This window comes from Lagenorhynchus albirostris, chromosome 21, assembly GCF_949774975.1.
Source record: "Lagenorhynchus albirostris chromosome 21, mLagAlb1.1, whole genome shotgun sequence".
Classification (NCBI taxonomy): Eukaryota; Metazoa; Chordata; class Mammalia; order Artiodactyla; family Delphinidae; genus Lagenorhynchus; species Lagenorhynchus albirostris.
This window is the reverse complement of record NC_083115.1, coordinates 4667155-4679329: the sequence shown is the minus strand read 5'-3', so window position 1 is coordinate 4679329 and position 12175 is coordinate 4667155. Positions and strand designations below refer to the sequence as shown.

Sequence of the window (12175 nt, the reverse complement as noted above, 5' to 3'; positions counted from 1 at the left end):
TTATTATTATGAAAGTTCTACTCAGAAGTAAATTTCCTGCATCCCTTTGGTTTTGGAATGTTGTTATTTCCATTTTTCATTTTCTCAAAGTATTTTTGCTTCCTTTTAATTTCTATGTTGACACAATTGTTTTTTTCAGTAGTGTATTATTTAATTTTCATAAATTTGTGAATTTTCAAGTTTTCTTTCATTGTAGTTGGAAAAGATGCTTGATATGATTTCAGTCTTTTTAAATTTGTTAGGACTTATTTTTGGCCTATGCTGTATCTTGGAGAATGTTCTATGTGCACTTGAGGAGCATATATATTCTGCTGCTATTGGATGGAACATTCTGTGTATGTTTGTTAGGTCCATTAGGTCTATAATATGGTTAAAGTCCATTGTTTTCTTATGGATTTTTCTCTTATGGATGATCTAACCGATATTGAAAGTATGGTAATGAAGTCACCCATTATTATTACTGTATTTGTGACTGTTTCTTCAGTTCTGTTAATGTTCGCTTTGTATATTTAGGTATTCTAAGGTTGGGTGCATATGTATTTGTAATTGTTATAAATATTGTTTATTTAAGTTCTTAAAGTCTATGTTATCTGATATAAATGTGGCCTCCCTGCTCTCTCTGATTGCCATTTGTATGAACTAGTTAATTCCATCCCTTCACTTTCAGTTTATGTGTATCCTGAAGGCTTAAATGAGTTTCTTATAGGCAGCACATAGTTGAATTTTGTTTTTTATTCATTCATCTACTCTATGTCTTTTGATTGTTGAATGTAATTCATTTACTTTCAAAGTAATTATTGATAAGGAAGGATTTGCTATTGCCATAGTGTTTTCTGTTTGTTTTGTAGTTCTTTTGTCCCATTTTTCCTCTCTCACAGTCTTACTTTGTGATTTTTTTTTGTGGTGGTATGCTTTGATTCATTTCTCTTTATATTTTGTGTTTTGACTAAAAGTATTTTCTTTGTGATTTTCACAAGGCTTACACAAAACATTTTATAGTCATAACAGCCTATTTAAGCTGATAATGTCTTCAATTTCATACAAAAACTCTAAGCTTTTACTTCTCTCCCCCCACATTTCATGCTATTAGTCATATTTTTACATTTAAAACTATTGTGTATCCATGAACAAATTGTTGCAGCTACAGTTATTTTTAATGCTTTTGTCTTTTAACTTTTATACCAGAGTTAAAAGTAATTTACTATACCACCATATTATGTATAGTATTGGAGTATCTGAATTTTATTGAATACTTACTTTTGCCAGTGGATTTTATCCTTTCATATGTTTTCATGATGCTATTTGGCATGTTTTCATTTTGACTTGAAGAACCTTCTTTAAAGAGCCTTTTTTTTTTTTGGTAAGACAGGTCTAGTGGTGATGAACTTCCTCAGCATAGGTCTTTCTGGGAAAGTCTTATCTCTTCTTCATTTCTGAAGGGCAGCTTTACCAGGTACAGTATTCTTGGTTGGCAGAGTTTTTTCTTTGAAAGTATCCTCCCACTTTCTGAACTGCAAGGTTTCTGCTGAGTAGTCTTACAGTCTTATGTGGATTCCCTTGTGATAAGTTTCTTTCTTCTTCTGTCAGTATTTCTTTATTAAGTAAGCTTTCTGCCCTTTCTCTTTGCTCCTTCTGGGATTCCCATGTGCATAGGTTGTTTCTTTCGACAATGTTCCATATGTACCATAGAATTTATTTTTTTTCTTCTTTGTTCTTCCAACTGGATAATTTCAAATAATTGTCTTTGAATTCACTGTTTCTTCTGCTTGATCAACTGTGCTTTTGCAGCTTTTTATATGAAAAATTTCAGTTCAGTCATTTCATTCTTCAGATCCAGAATTTATTTGGTTCTTAAAAAAATTTTCTCTCTTTGTTAGATGTCTCATTATGTTCATGTATTATTTTCCTGATTTTTATTGATTTGCCTATCTATTCTCTCTTATATTTCACTGAACTTATGATGAATATTTTAAATTTTTTTTGTCAGGCAATTTGTGCATCTTCATTCCTTTGGGGTCTTCCACAGAGACATATTTCAGTCCTTTGGTGGTGTCTTATTTCCTTGATTCTTTATGTTCCTTGATGCCTTGCATTGCTGTCTTCACATTTGAAGAAGTCACCATCTCCTCCAGTGTTTAGTAACTGGCCTTGGGAGAGAAAGAAGTCAGGCACCCGTCAGCCCAGCTAGAGTTCTGAGGGTCTCTCACACCTTTTCTATGGGTGTGTATACTCCATTCCTCTTATTCCCTCGTGGTGCGAAAGTTTAGGATTGTATGCTTTCTCTCAGTCTTGCAAAGCCAGTATGAATGTGGAAAGCCTCCTATTTATTTTCCTTAAGGCTGTGCCCTGAAGTGTTCAAAGTTGTGCACCTTCCCCCACTTCAGCAGAGTCCAGGCAGCTGCTAATATCCATGTGTCCTCCGCAGCATTCTGCACCCTGTTGGAGGCTTGCGTGCACCATCTGCTGGAGAGTGTGGGTGCTGGCTATGCGGGTGTGTGTGGAGTGCTGTAGGTGTTCTCTGGCTAGTTGTGGGTGTCCTCAGGTGAGGCATCCTATTGGTTCATATCGAGGGCTCTTGCAGGAGCTTGCGAGCCAGTTATTAGGATACATGGCTGGTTGCTGTGATCCATACACTATTGCTGTGAGCACCCATCCCTTTTCCCTACTCGTATGTGTCTCCAGACTGCCAATCCGCTCAGTGTTCTGGGTGGGGCAGGACAAAAGTGGGCCTCGTGGCCAGTGTCTCACAAGGCTGGGGAAACCAGGCTCCTTACATCGCTTTCACTTTCTCCTCTTGGAGAAGTCACAGGCCACCTTGGAGAAGGGGTGATGTGGGTCAAGAGAAACTGTTGTTCTTACCCACTTCAATGCATCTACTCTCAGATGTTTTTACTCCAAAAGGGGACTGGAACCTTTTTGTTGGATTCCTGGACTCCCATAAAGGTATTCTTATCCATGGTAGTTGTTTCTGTGTGAGTATGCAGCCTGGAATCTCCTATTCTCCCACCTTACTGATGCCACTCTCCTCTTCTTTCCCATTATTGGACATAGTGTAGGATTAGTTATTGATATTAATAGTAACTTTAAAAATTAACCAACGTGGGGACCTTCAAGATGGTGGAGGAGTAAGCCATGGAGATCACCTTTCTCCCCACAAATACATAAAAAATACATCTACATGTGCAACACCTCCTACAGGAAACCTACTGAACACTGGCAGAAGACCTCAGACTTCCCAAAAAGCAAGAAAATCCCCACGTACCTGGCCGTGTGCTTGACAGGGTCTTGGTGCTCCGGTTTGGTGTCAACCAGAGCCTCTGAGGTGGGAGAGCCGAGTTCAGGACATTGGACCACGAGAGACCTCCTGGTCCTATGTAATATCAATCAGCGAGAGCTCTCCCAGAGATCTCCATCTCAGTGCTAAGACAGAGCTCCACCCAGTTGCCAGCAAGCTCCACTGCTGGACGCCCCATGCCAAACAACTAGCAAGACAGGAACACTACCCCACCCATTAGCAGAGAGGCTGCCTAAAATCATACTAAGTTCACAGATACTCCAAAACACACCACTGGACACAGCCCTACCCACCAGAACATAGGCACCAGTCCCCTCTACCAGGAAGCCTACAAAATCCACTGAACCAACTTTACCCACTGGAGCAGACACCAAAAACAATGGGAACTACAAACGTGCAGCCTGCAAAAAGGAGACCCAAACACAGTAAGTTAAACAAAATCAGAAGACAGAGAAATATGCAGCAGATGAAGGAGCAAGGTAAAAACCCACCAGACCAAACAAATGAAGAGGAAATAGGCAGTCTACCTGAAAAAGAATTCAGAGTAATGATAGTAAAGATGATCCAAAATCCTGGAAATAGAATGGTGAAAACACAAGAAACATTTCACAAGGACCTAGAAAAACTAAAGAGCAAACAAACAATGATGAACAACACAATAAATGAAATTAAAAATTCTCTAGAAGGAATCAATAGCAGAATAACTGAGGCAGAAGACCAGATAAGTGACCTGGAAGATAAAATAGTAGAAATAATTACCGCAGATCAGAATAAAGAAAAAAGAATGAAAAGAATTGACCACAGTTTCAGAGACCTCTGGGACAACATTAAATGCACCAACATTCGAATTATAGGGGTCCCAGGAGAAGAAGAGAAAAAGAAAGGGTCTGAGAAAATATTTGAAGAGATTATAGTTCAAAACTTCCGTAACATGGGAAAGGAAGTCGTCAATCAAGTCCAGGAAAGGCAGAGAGTCCCATACAGGAAAAATCCAAGGAGAAACACGCCAAGACACGTATTAATCAAACTATCAAAAATTAAATACAAAGAAAAAATATTAAAAGCCGCAAGGGACAAGGAACAAATAACATACAAGGGAATCCCCATAAGGTTAACAGCTCATCTTTCAGCAGAAATTCTGCAAGCCAGAAGGGAGTGGCAGGACATATTTAAAGTGATGTTAGGGGAAAACCTACAACCAAGATTACTCTACCCAGCAAGGATCTCATTCATATTCGATGGAGAAATTAAAACCTTTACAGACAATCAAAAGCTAAGAGAATTCAGCACCACCAAACCAGCTTTGAAACAAATGCTAAAGGAACTTCTCTAGGCAGGAAACACAAGAGACGGAAAAGACCTAACAAACTGAAAACAATTAAGAAAATGGTGATATGAATATACATATTGAGAATTACCTTAAATTTAAATAAATTAAAATGCTGCAACCAAAAGACACAGACTGGCTGAATGGATACAAAAACAAGACACACATATATATGCTGTCTACAAGAGAGCCACTTCAGACTTAAGGACACACACAGACTGAACGTGAGGGGATCGAAAAAGGTATTCCATATAAATGGAAAACAAAAGAAAGCTGGAGTAGCAGTTCTCATATCAGACAAAATGGACTTTAAAATAAAGACTATTACAAGAGACAAAGAAGGATACTACATAATGATAAAGGAATCAATCCAAAAAGAAGATACAACAATTGTAAATATTTATGCACCCAACATAGGAGCACCTCAATATATACGGCAAACACTAACAGCCATAAAAGGGGAAATCGACAGTAACACAATAATAGTAGGGGACATTAACACCCCACTTTCACCAATGGACAGATCATCCAAAATGAAAATAAATAAGGAAACACAAAGTTTAAATGACACATTAAACAAGATGGAGTTAACTGATATTTATAGGACATTCCATCCAAAAACAACAGAATACGCTTTCTTCTCAAGTGCTCATGGAACATTCTCCAGGATAGATCATATCTTGGGTCACAAATCAATCCTTGGTAAATTTAAGAAAATTGAAATCATATCAAGTATCTTTTCTGACCACAATGTTATAAGACTAGATATCAATTACAGGGAAAAAAAACTGTAAAAAATACAAACACATGGAGGCTAAACAATACACTACTAAATAACCAAGAGATCACTGAAGAAATCAAAGGGGAAATCAAAAATTACCTAGAAACAAATGACAATGAAAACACAATGAACCAAAACCTATGGGATGCTGCAAAAGCAGTTCTAAGAGGGAAGTTTATAGGAATACAATCCTACCTAAAGAAGAAAAATCTCAAATAAACAATCTAACCTTACACCTAAAGCAATTAGAGAAAGGAGAACAAAAAAATCCCCAAAGTTAGCAGAAGGAAAGAAATCATAAAGATGAGGTCAGAAATACATGAAAAAGAAATGGAGGAAATGATAGCAGAGATCAGTACATCTAAAAGCTGTTTTTTTGAGAAGATAGACAAAATTGATAAACCATTAGCCAGACTCATAAAGAAAAGAAGAGAGAAGACTCAAATCAACAGAATTAGAAATGAAAAAATAGTAACAACTGACACTGCAGAAATATAAAGGATCATGAGAGATATTAGAAACAACTATATGCCAATAAAATGGACAACTTGGAAGAAATGAACAAATTCTTAGAAAAGCACAACCTTCTGAGACTGAACCAGGAAGAAATAGAAAATATAAACAGACAAATCATAAGCACTGAAATTGAGACTGTGATTAAAAGTCTTCCAACAAACAAAAGCCCAGGACCAGATGGCTTCCCTGGCGAATTCTGTCAAACATTTAGAGAAGAGCTAACACCTATCCTTCTCAAACACTTCCAAAATATAGCAGAGGGAGGAACACTCCCAAATTCATTCTATGAGGCCACCATCACCCTGATACCAAAACCACACAAAGATGTCACACACAAAAAATCCTCAACAAAATACTAACAAACAGAATCCAACCACACATTAAAAGGATCATACACCATGATCAAGTGGAGTTTATCCCAGGAATGCAAGGATTCTTCAGTATATGTAAATCAATGTGATACACTATATTAACAAATTGAAGGATAAAAACCATGTTTTTAATAATCTCAATAGATGCAAAAAAAGCTTTTGACTAAATTCGACACCCATTTATGATAAAAACTCTCCAGAAAGCCATAGAGGGAACCTACCTCAACATAATAAAGGCTATATATGACAAACCCAGAACCAACATCATTTTCAACAGTGAAAAACTGAAAGCATTTCATCTACGATCAGGAACAAGAAAAGGATGTTCACTTTCGCCACTTTTATTCAACATAGTTTTAGAAGTCCTAGCCTTGGCAATCAGAGAAGAAAAAAATAAAAGGAATCCAAATTGTAAAAGAAGTAAAACTGTCACTGTTTGCAGATGGCATGATACTATACATAGAGAATCCTAAAGATGCTCCCAGAAAACTATTAGAGCTAATCAAAAAAACTATTAGAATGGCAGGATACAAAATTAATGCACAGAAATCTCTTGCATTCCTATACACTAATGATGAAAAATCTGAAAGAGAAATTAAGGAAACACTTCCATGTACCATTGCAAAAAGGAGAATAAAATACCTAGGAATAAACCTACCTAGGGAGACAAAAGAGCTGTATGAAGAAAACTATAAGACACTGATGAAAGAAATTAAAGATGATATAAACAGATGGAGAGATATACCATGTTCTTGGATTGGAAGAATCAATATTGTGAAAATGACTATACTACCCTAAGCAATCTATGGATTCAGTGCAATCCCTATCAAACTACCAATGGCATTTTTCACAGAACTAGAACAAAAAATTTCACAATTTGGATGGAAACAAAAAAGATCCCGAATAACCAAAGCAATCTTGAGAAAGAAAAATGGAGCTGGAGGAATCAGGCTCTTGGTCTTCAGAGTATACCAGAAAGCTACAGTGATCAAGACAGTGTGGTACTGGCACAAAAACAGAAATATAGATCAGTGGAGCAGGATAGAAAGCCCAGACATAAACCCACGCACATAGGGTCACCTTATCTTTGATAAAGGAGGCAAGAATATAAAATGGAGAAAAGACAGCCTTTTCAATAAGTGGTGCCTGGAAAACTGGACAGCTACATGTAAAAGAATGAAATTAGAACACTCCCTAACACCATACACAAAAATAAACTCAGAATGGATTAAAGACCTAAATGTAAGGCCAGACACCATTAACCTCTTAGAGGAAAACATAGGCAGAACACTCTATGACATAAATCACAGCAAGGTCCTTTTGACCCACCTCCTGGAGAAATGGAAATAAAAATAAACAAATGGGACCTAATGAAACTTAAAAGCTTTTGCACAGCAAAGGAAACCATAAACAAGACGAAAAGACAACCCTCAGAATGGGAGAAAATATTCGCAAATGAAGCAACTGACAATGGATTAATCTCCAAAATATACAAGCAATTCATGCAGCTCAATATCAAAAAAAACAGACAACCCAATCCAAAAATGGGCAGCAGACCTAAATAGACATTTCTCCAAAGAAGATATACAGATTGCCAACAGACACGTGAAAAGATGCTCAACATCACTAATCATTAGAGAAATGCAAATCAAAACTGCAATGAGATATCAACTCACACCAGTCAGAATGGCCATCATCAAAAAATCTGCAAACAATAAATGCTGGAGAGGGTGAGAATGTAAATTGATACAGCCACTATGGAGAACAGTATGGAGGGTCCTTAAAAACTAAAAGTAGAACTACCATATGACCCAGCAATCCCACTACTGGGCATATACCCTGAGAAAACCATAATTCAAAAAGTGTCATGTACCACAATGTTCACTGCAGCACTATTTACAATAGCCAGGATATGGAAGCAACCTAAGTGTCCATCAACAGATGAATGGATAAAAAAGTGGCACATATATACAATGGAATATTACTCAGCCATAAAAAGAAATGAAATTGAGTTATTTGTAGTGAGGTGGATGGACCCAGAGACTGTCATACAGAATGAAGTAAGTCAGAAAGAGAAAAACAAATACTGTATGCTAACACATATATATGGAATCTAAAAAAATAAAAAAGTTTCTGATGAATCTAGGGGCAGGACAGGAATAAAGACGCAGATGTAGAGAGTGGACTTGAGGACATTGGGAGGGGGCAGGGTAAGCTGGGATGAAATGAGAGAGTAGCATTGACATATATACACTACCAAATGTAAAATAAGTAGCTAGTGGGAAAGCTGCTGCATCGCACAGAGATAGCAGCTCCGTGCTTTGTGACCACCTGGAGGGGTGGGATGGGGAGGGTGGGAGGGAGAGGCAAGAGGGTGGGGATATGGGGATATATGTATATATATAGTTGGTTCACTTTGTTATACAGCAGAAACTAACACAACATTGTATAGCAATTATATTCCAATAAAGATGTTAAAAAAAATTAACCAACCTGTCAAATACAACTAGTATAGTTACGTAGTGTCATCCGTGTGCCAAAAGGAAATATTTTTCTGCTGCACAAACAAGATTCACATGTCCACAAGGATACCTGAACAACTGCTGTTGAGACTGGGATAGTATTTATGGTTCTAATTAGTTCCTGGGCCCAATTATGGAAAGGGACATAGCCCAGACGATGATTTTTCTGAAATACACAGTAATTTTTTTACTATGCTGTTAAGGCTGATATGATGGTCAGAAGCAGTAAATTAACTCACTCATCCCTGGTTCAGTTGTGTAAAGGGACACAGCCCTGTATATGAATTATACATTACACATGCAGACTGATAGTCTTGGCAAGAATAAAAATAAATTAAAAATTACGAGGAAAAACAAAATAAAAATATTTTAGGAGAAAATAATGTGGAACAAGGAGCCAGAAGGTTTAATGTTTTAGGGTCGTCTGGGAATTAGAGAGCCGTGGAAAGGAAAATAAACACACTTTAATGGAGGAGCAAGTACAGTGATAAAGCTTGGTTCAAAGGGCATTTAAGGATCTGGGTATTTAAGTATTGAAAAAGAAGTTGGGTGAAAGAAGGCACTCTAATAAGGCTATATACTGTATGATTCCAACTATATGACGTTCTGAAAAAGGCAGAACTATGTAGACAGTGAAAAATCAGTGGTTGCCAGGGAGTGAGGGGGAGATGAATAGGAAGAGCATGAAGGATTATTAGCGTAGTACGAATACTCTGTATGATACCACAACAATAGATACATGTCGTTATACATTTGTCTAAACCTGTAGAATGTAAAACACCAAGAGTGAACTTTAATATAAACCATGAATTTTGAATGATTATGATGTGTCAGTGTAAGTTCATCAGTTGCAACAAATGTACCACTCTAGTAATACCTGCTTTGCATGTGTAGGGCAGGGGTTATATGGGAAATCTCTGTACTTTCGCCTCATATTTTCCTGTGATCCTTAAACAGCTGTAAAAAATAAAGTTTTAATGGTAAAAGAAATTAGAATAAAAGGAAGATTGCCATTTATACACATTTGTAAAAGAAAGTATATTCTGAAGAAACAAATATTAATACTTTCTCATTATATGTATTTTCTTTTGAAAACAATTTTGATTATTTGTTTTGATTTGAATGCTAACTCTATAAGCTTGGGTAACACAAGTATTGTTTTGTCTTCCCACCCATCTCTTGGAGAACTTGTGTCAGATTTGCTGCAGGTAGCAGGTACTTGTTGTAAATGAGAAAACTATCTAGAAACCCTCTTTCAGAGGCGGGGCAGTGAATGTTATATAATCTGGGTCTCTAGGACCTTTGAAGCCAGAACAAATTTGACTTAGTTTGTGTACGATAGTGATGATAGCCGTAAGGAATTGGGACTTGTGTTGAGGAAAGGGTTTGCAGTCATGGTATTTATATGTTTGTTTTCAAAAGCAGATATGCATAAAGGGAACCCCGGAAGCTATGAGCTAACAGTGAACACTGAAGAGATCAGAGATATATAATTGGACAAGTTACTTTTTACAGTGGTTTTCAATGTGGTACATGAAACAAACCTTCTCTTATGTGTCCTGCAAACTTTTTTCGAAATGTTTATGAGGCATATTTATTGTTTTGTAAATGGTTGCTGATTTCTGCTTTAAGGATGGCATATGGAGAAACCAGAGTCTGCCCATGTGAGCATATCCTTAGTGGGTTGAAAGTAATTTTTATAATAATCATTTAGCTCTACTTTCTTTTTTATAATTATGGTAGTCTGCTTATCTTTGAGTTTCTCATATCTCTCACAAGCAATACCCACTCCTTTAGCACAGAAAATTCAATCACCTAATTGTCTGTGCAATGCTTAAGTAGTTAACAAGAAGACAATGTCCTCATTGCTCTTAACAACTTAGAAAAAATGGATGGAAACTTCAAGCCTGAAAGAGAAAGAAAACTTGGGTATCATTTATATGTGAGTTTTTTCTTATGTTTCTTTTCTCTTCCAGATAAAACCAGTTAATACACCTTGTAGGCGACCAGTTGATGAATGTGATTTTCGAGAATTCTGTGATGGGACTAATGCACACTGTGTGCCTGACACTTATGCACGTGATGGACAGAGTTGTGATTCGGGCAACTCCTTCTGTTATAAAGGACGATGTCGGTCGTTTACCAGACAGTGCAGAAAATTAATTGGAGGAGGTAATGACCACTATTTTCTTCTTAGTTCCTAAATCCTGATGATCCCAAGCTCTGTTATTTAATGCTATAAAACAAAAATGTAAGTGTAATTTTAAAATAAGTGTATCCTATTTGTAGGCCTAATGTATATTAGTGTTAAAGGAAGTAAAGTTTTTTTGATTCTGAGAAAAAACTTCTGAATTTATAAGGAATCCTTATTTGCACAAGGGAGAGACCTCAAGTGGAAATGCATCTTCTTGGAAGATTATATTGACAAAATAATTAAGTAATAGTCAACCTAAGAAAGAAATAGAGAATTTTATTCAAGCCAATCTGAGGATTATAACCCAGGAGATAGTCTTCCAAAAAGCTCTGAGAACTGTTCTGCCCATTAGAGGTCAAGGCACAGTTATATATGTTTTCAAGACAAAGGGTTATACATGAAAGTAACATACTGACAGTATACATAGTCCAGATCTGCATGTAGAAGACAAGTAGTGGTTCATCGTAAACCCTTACAGGATTGAGAAAGGAATGTTATCTCCTAAGGAGTTATCTTGCTGATGCCAGGAGAACATTGCTCTTTTTGTTTTGACACATAAAGCAATGTGAGTGCAAAACGAAGTTACGTCAGGGTTTCTCCACCTCAGCACTGTGAGTATCTTAGGCCTGGCAGTTCTTTCTGTGAGGGGGTGTGGGATCCTGTGTACTTTAGCATTTTTAGCAGCACCCATGACCTTTTCCTTCCAGACACAACGCCTGCAGGCCTTTGTGGTTTTCACAGCTGGGGTGGAACTGATGCTGGCTTCTAGAGGGTGGAAGTCCGGGTTGCTACTAAATATCCTACCATGCACAAAACAACCCCTATAAGAAGGAATTATCTGACCCCAAATATAAGGACTTACCAGATGCCATCTCATTAATTGCTTTCTGGCTGTTTTGTATTTCCACTGAGAGAAAATATTTGCAAATCGTACATCTGATAAGAAATTAATATCCAGAATATATAGAAAACTCCTAAAACTCAGCAACAGAAAACAAACAGCCCGATTCAAAAACAGGCAAATGATGTGAATAGATATTTCTCTAAAGAAGACATGCAGATGGCCAATAAGCACATGAAAAGAAGCTCAACATCACTAATCATTAGGGAAATGCACATCAAAACTATGAGATACCACCTCACGCCCATTAGGATGGCTGCTGTCAAAA

General features: G+C 37.0%; 1 protein-coding gene across 1 annotated transcript in view; it reads left to right on the top strand.

Annotated features, from left to right (window-relative positions):
• Positions 1-12175, top strand: part of ADAM18 (ADAM metallopeptidase domain 18) — a 130694-nt gene that overhangs the window by 69806 nt on the left and 48713 nt on the right. The window contains exon 14 of the mRNA XM_060136316.1: positions 10789-10984. Within this exon, the coding sequence (XP_059992299.1) occupies positions 10789-10984 (196 nt within the window). The remainder of the gene's footprint in view (positions 1-10788; positions 10985-12175) is intronic.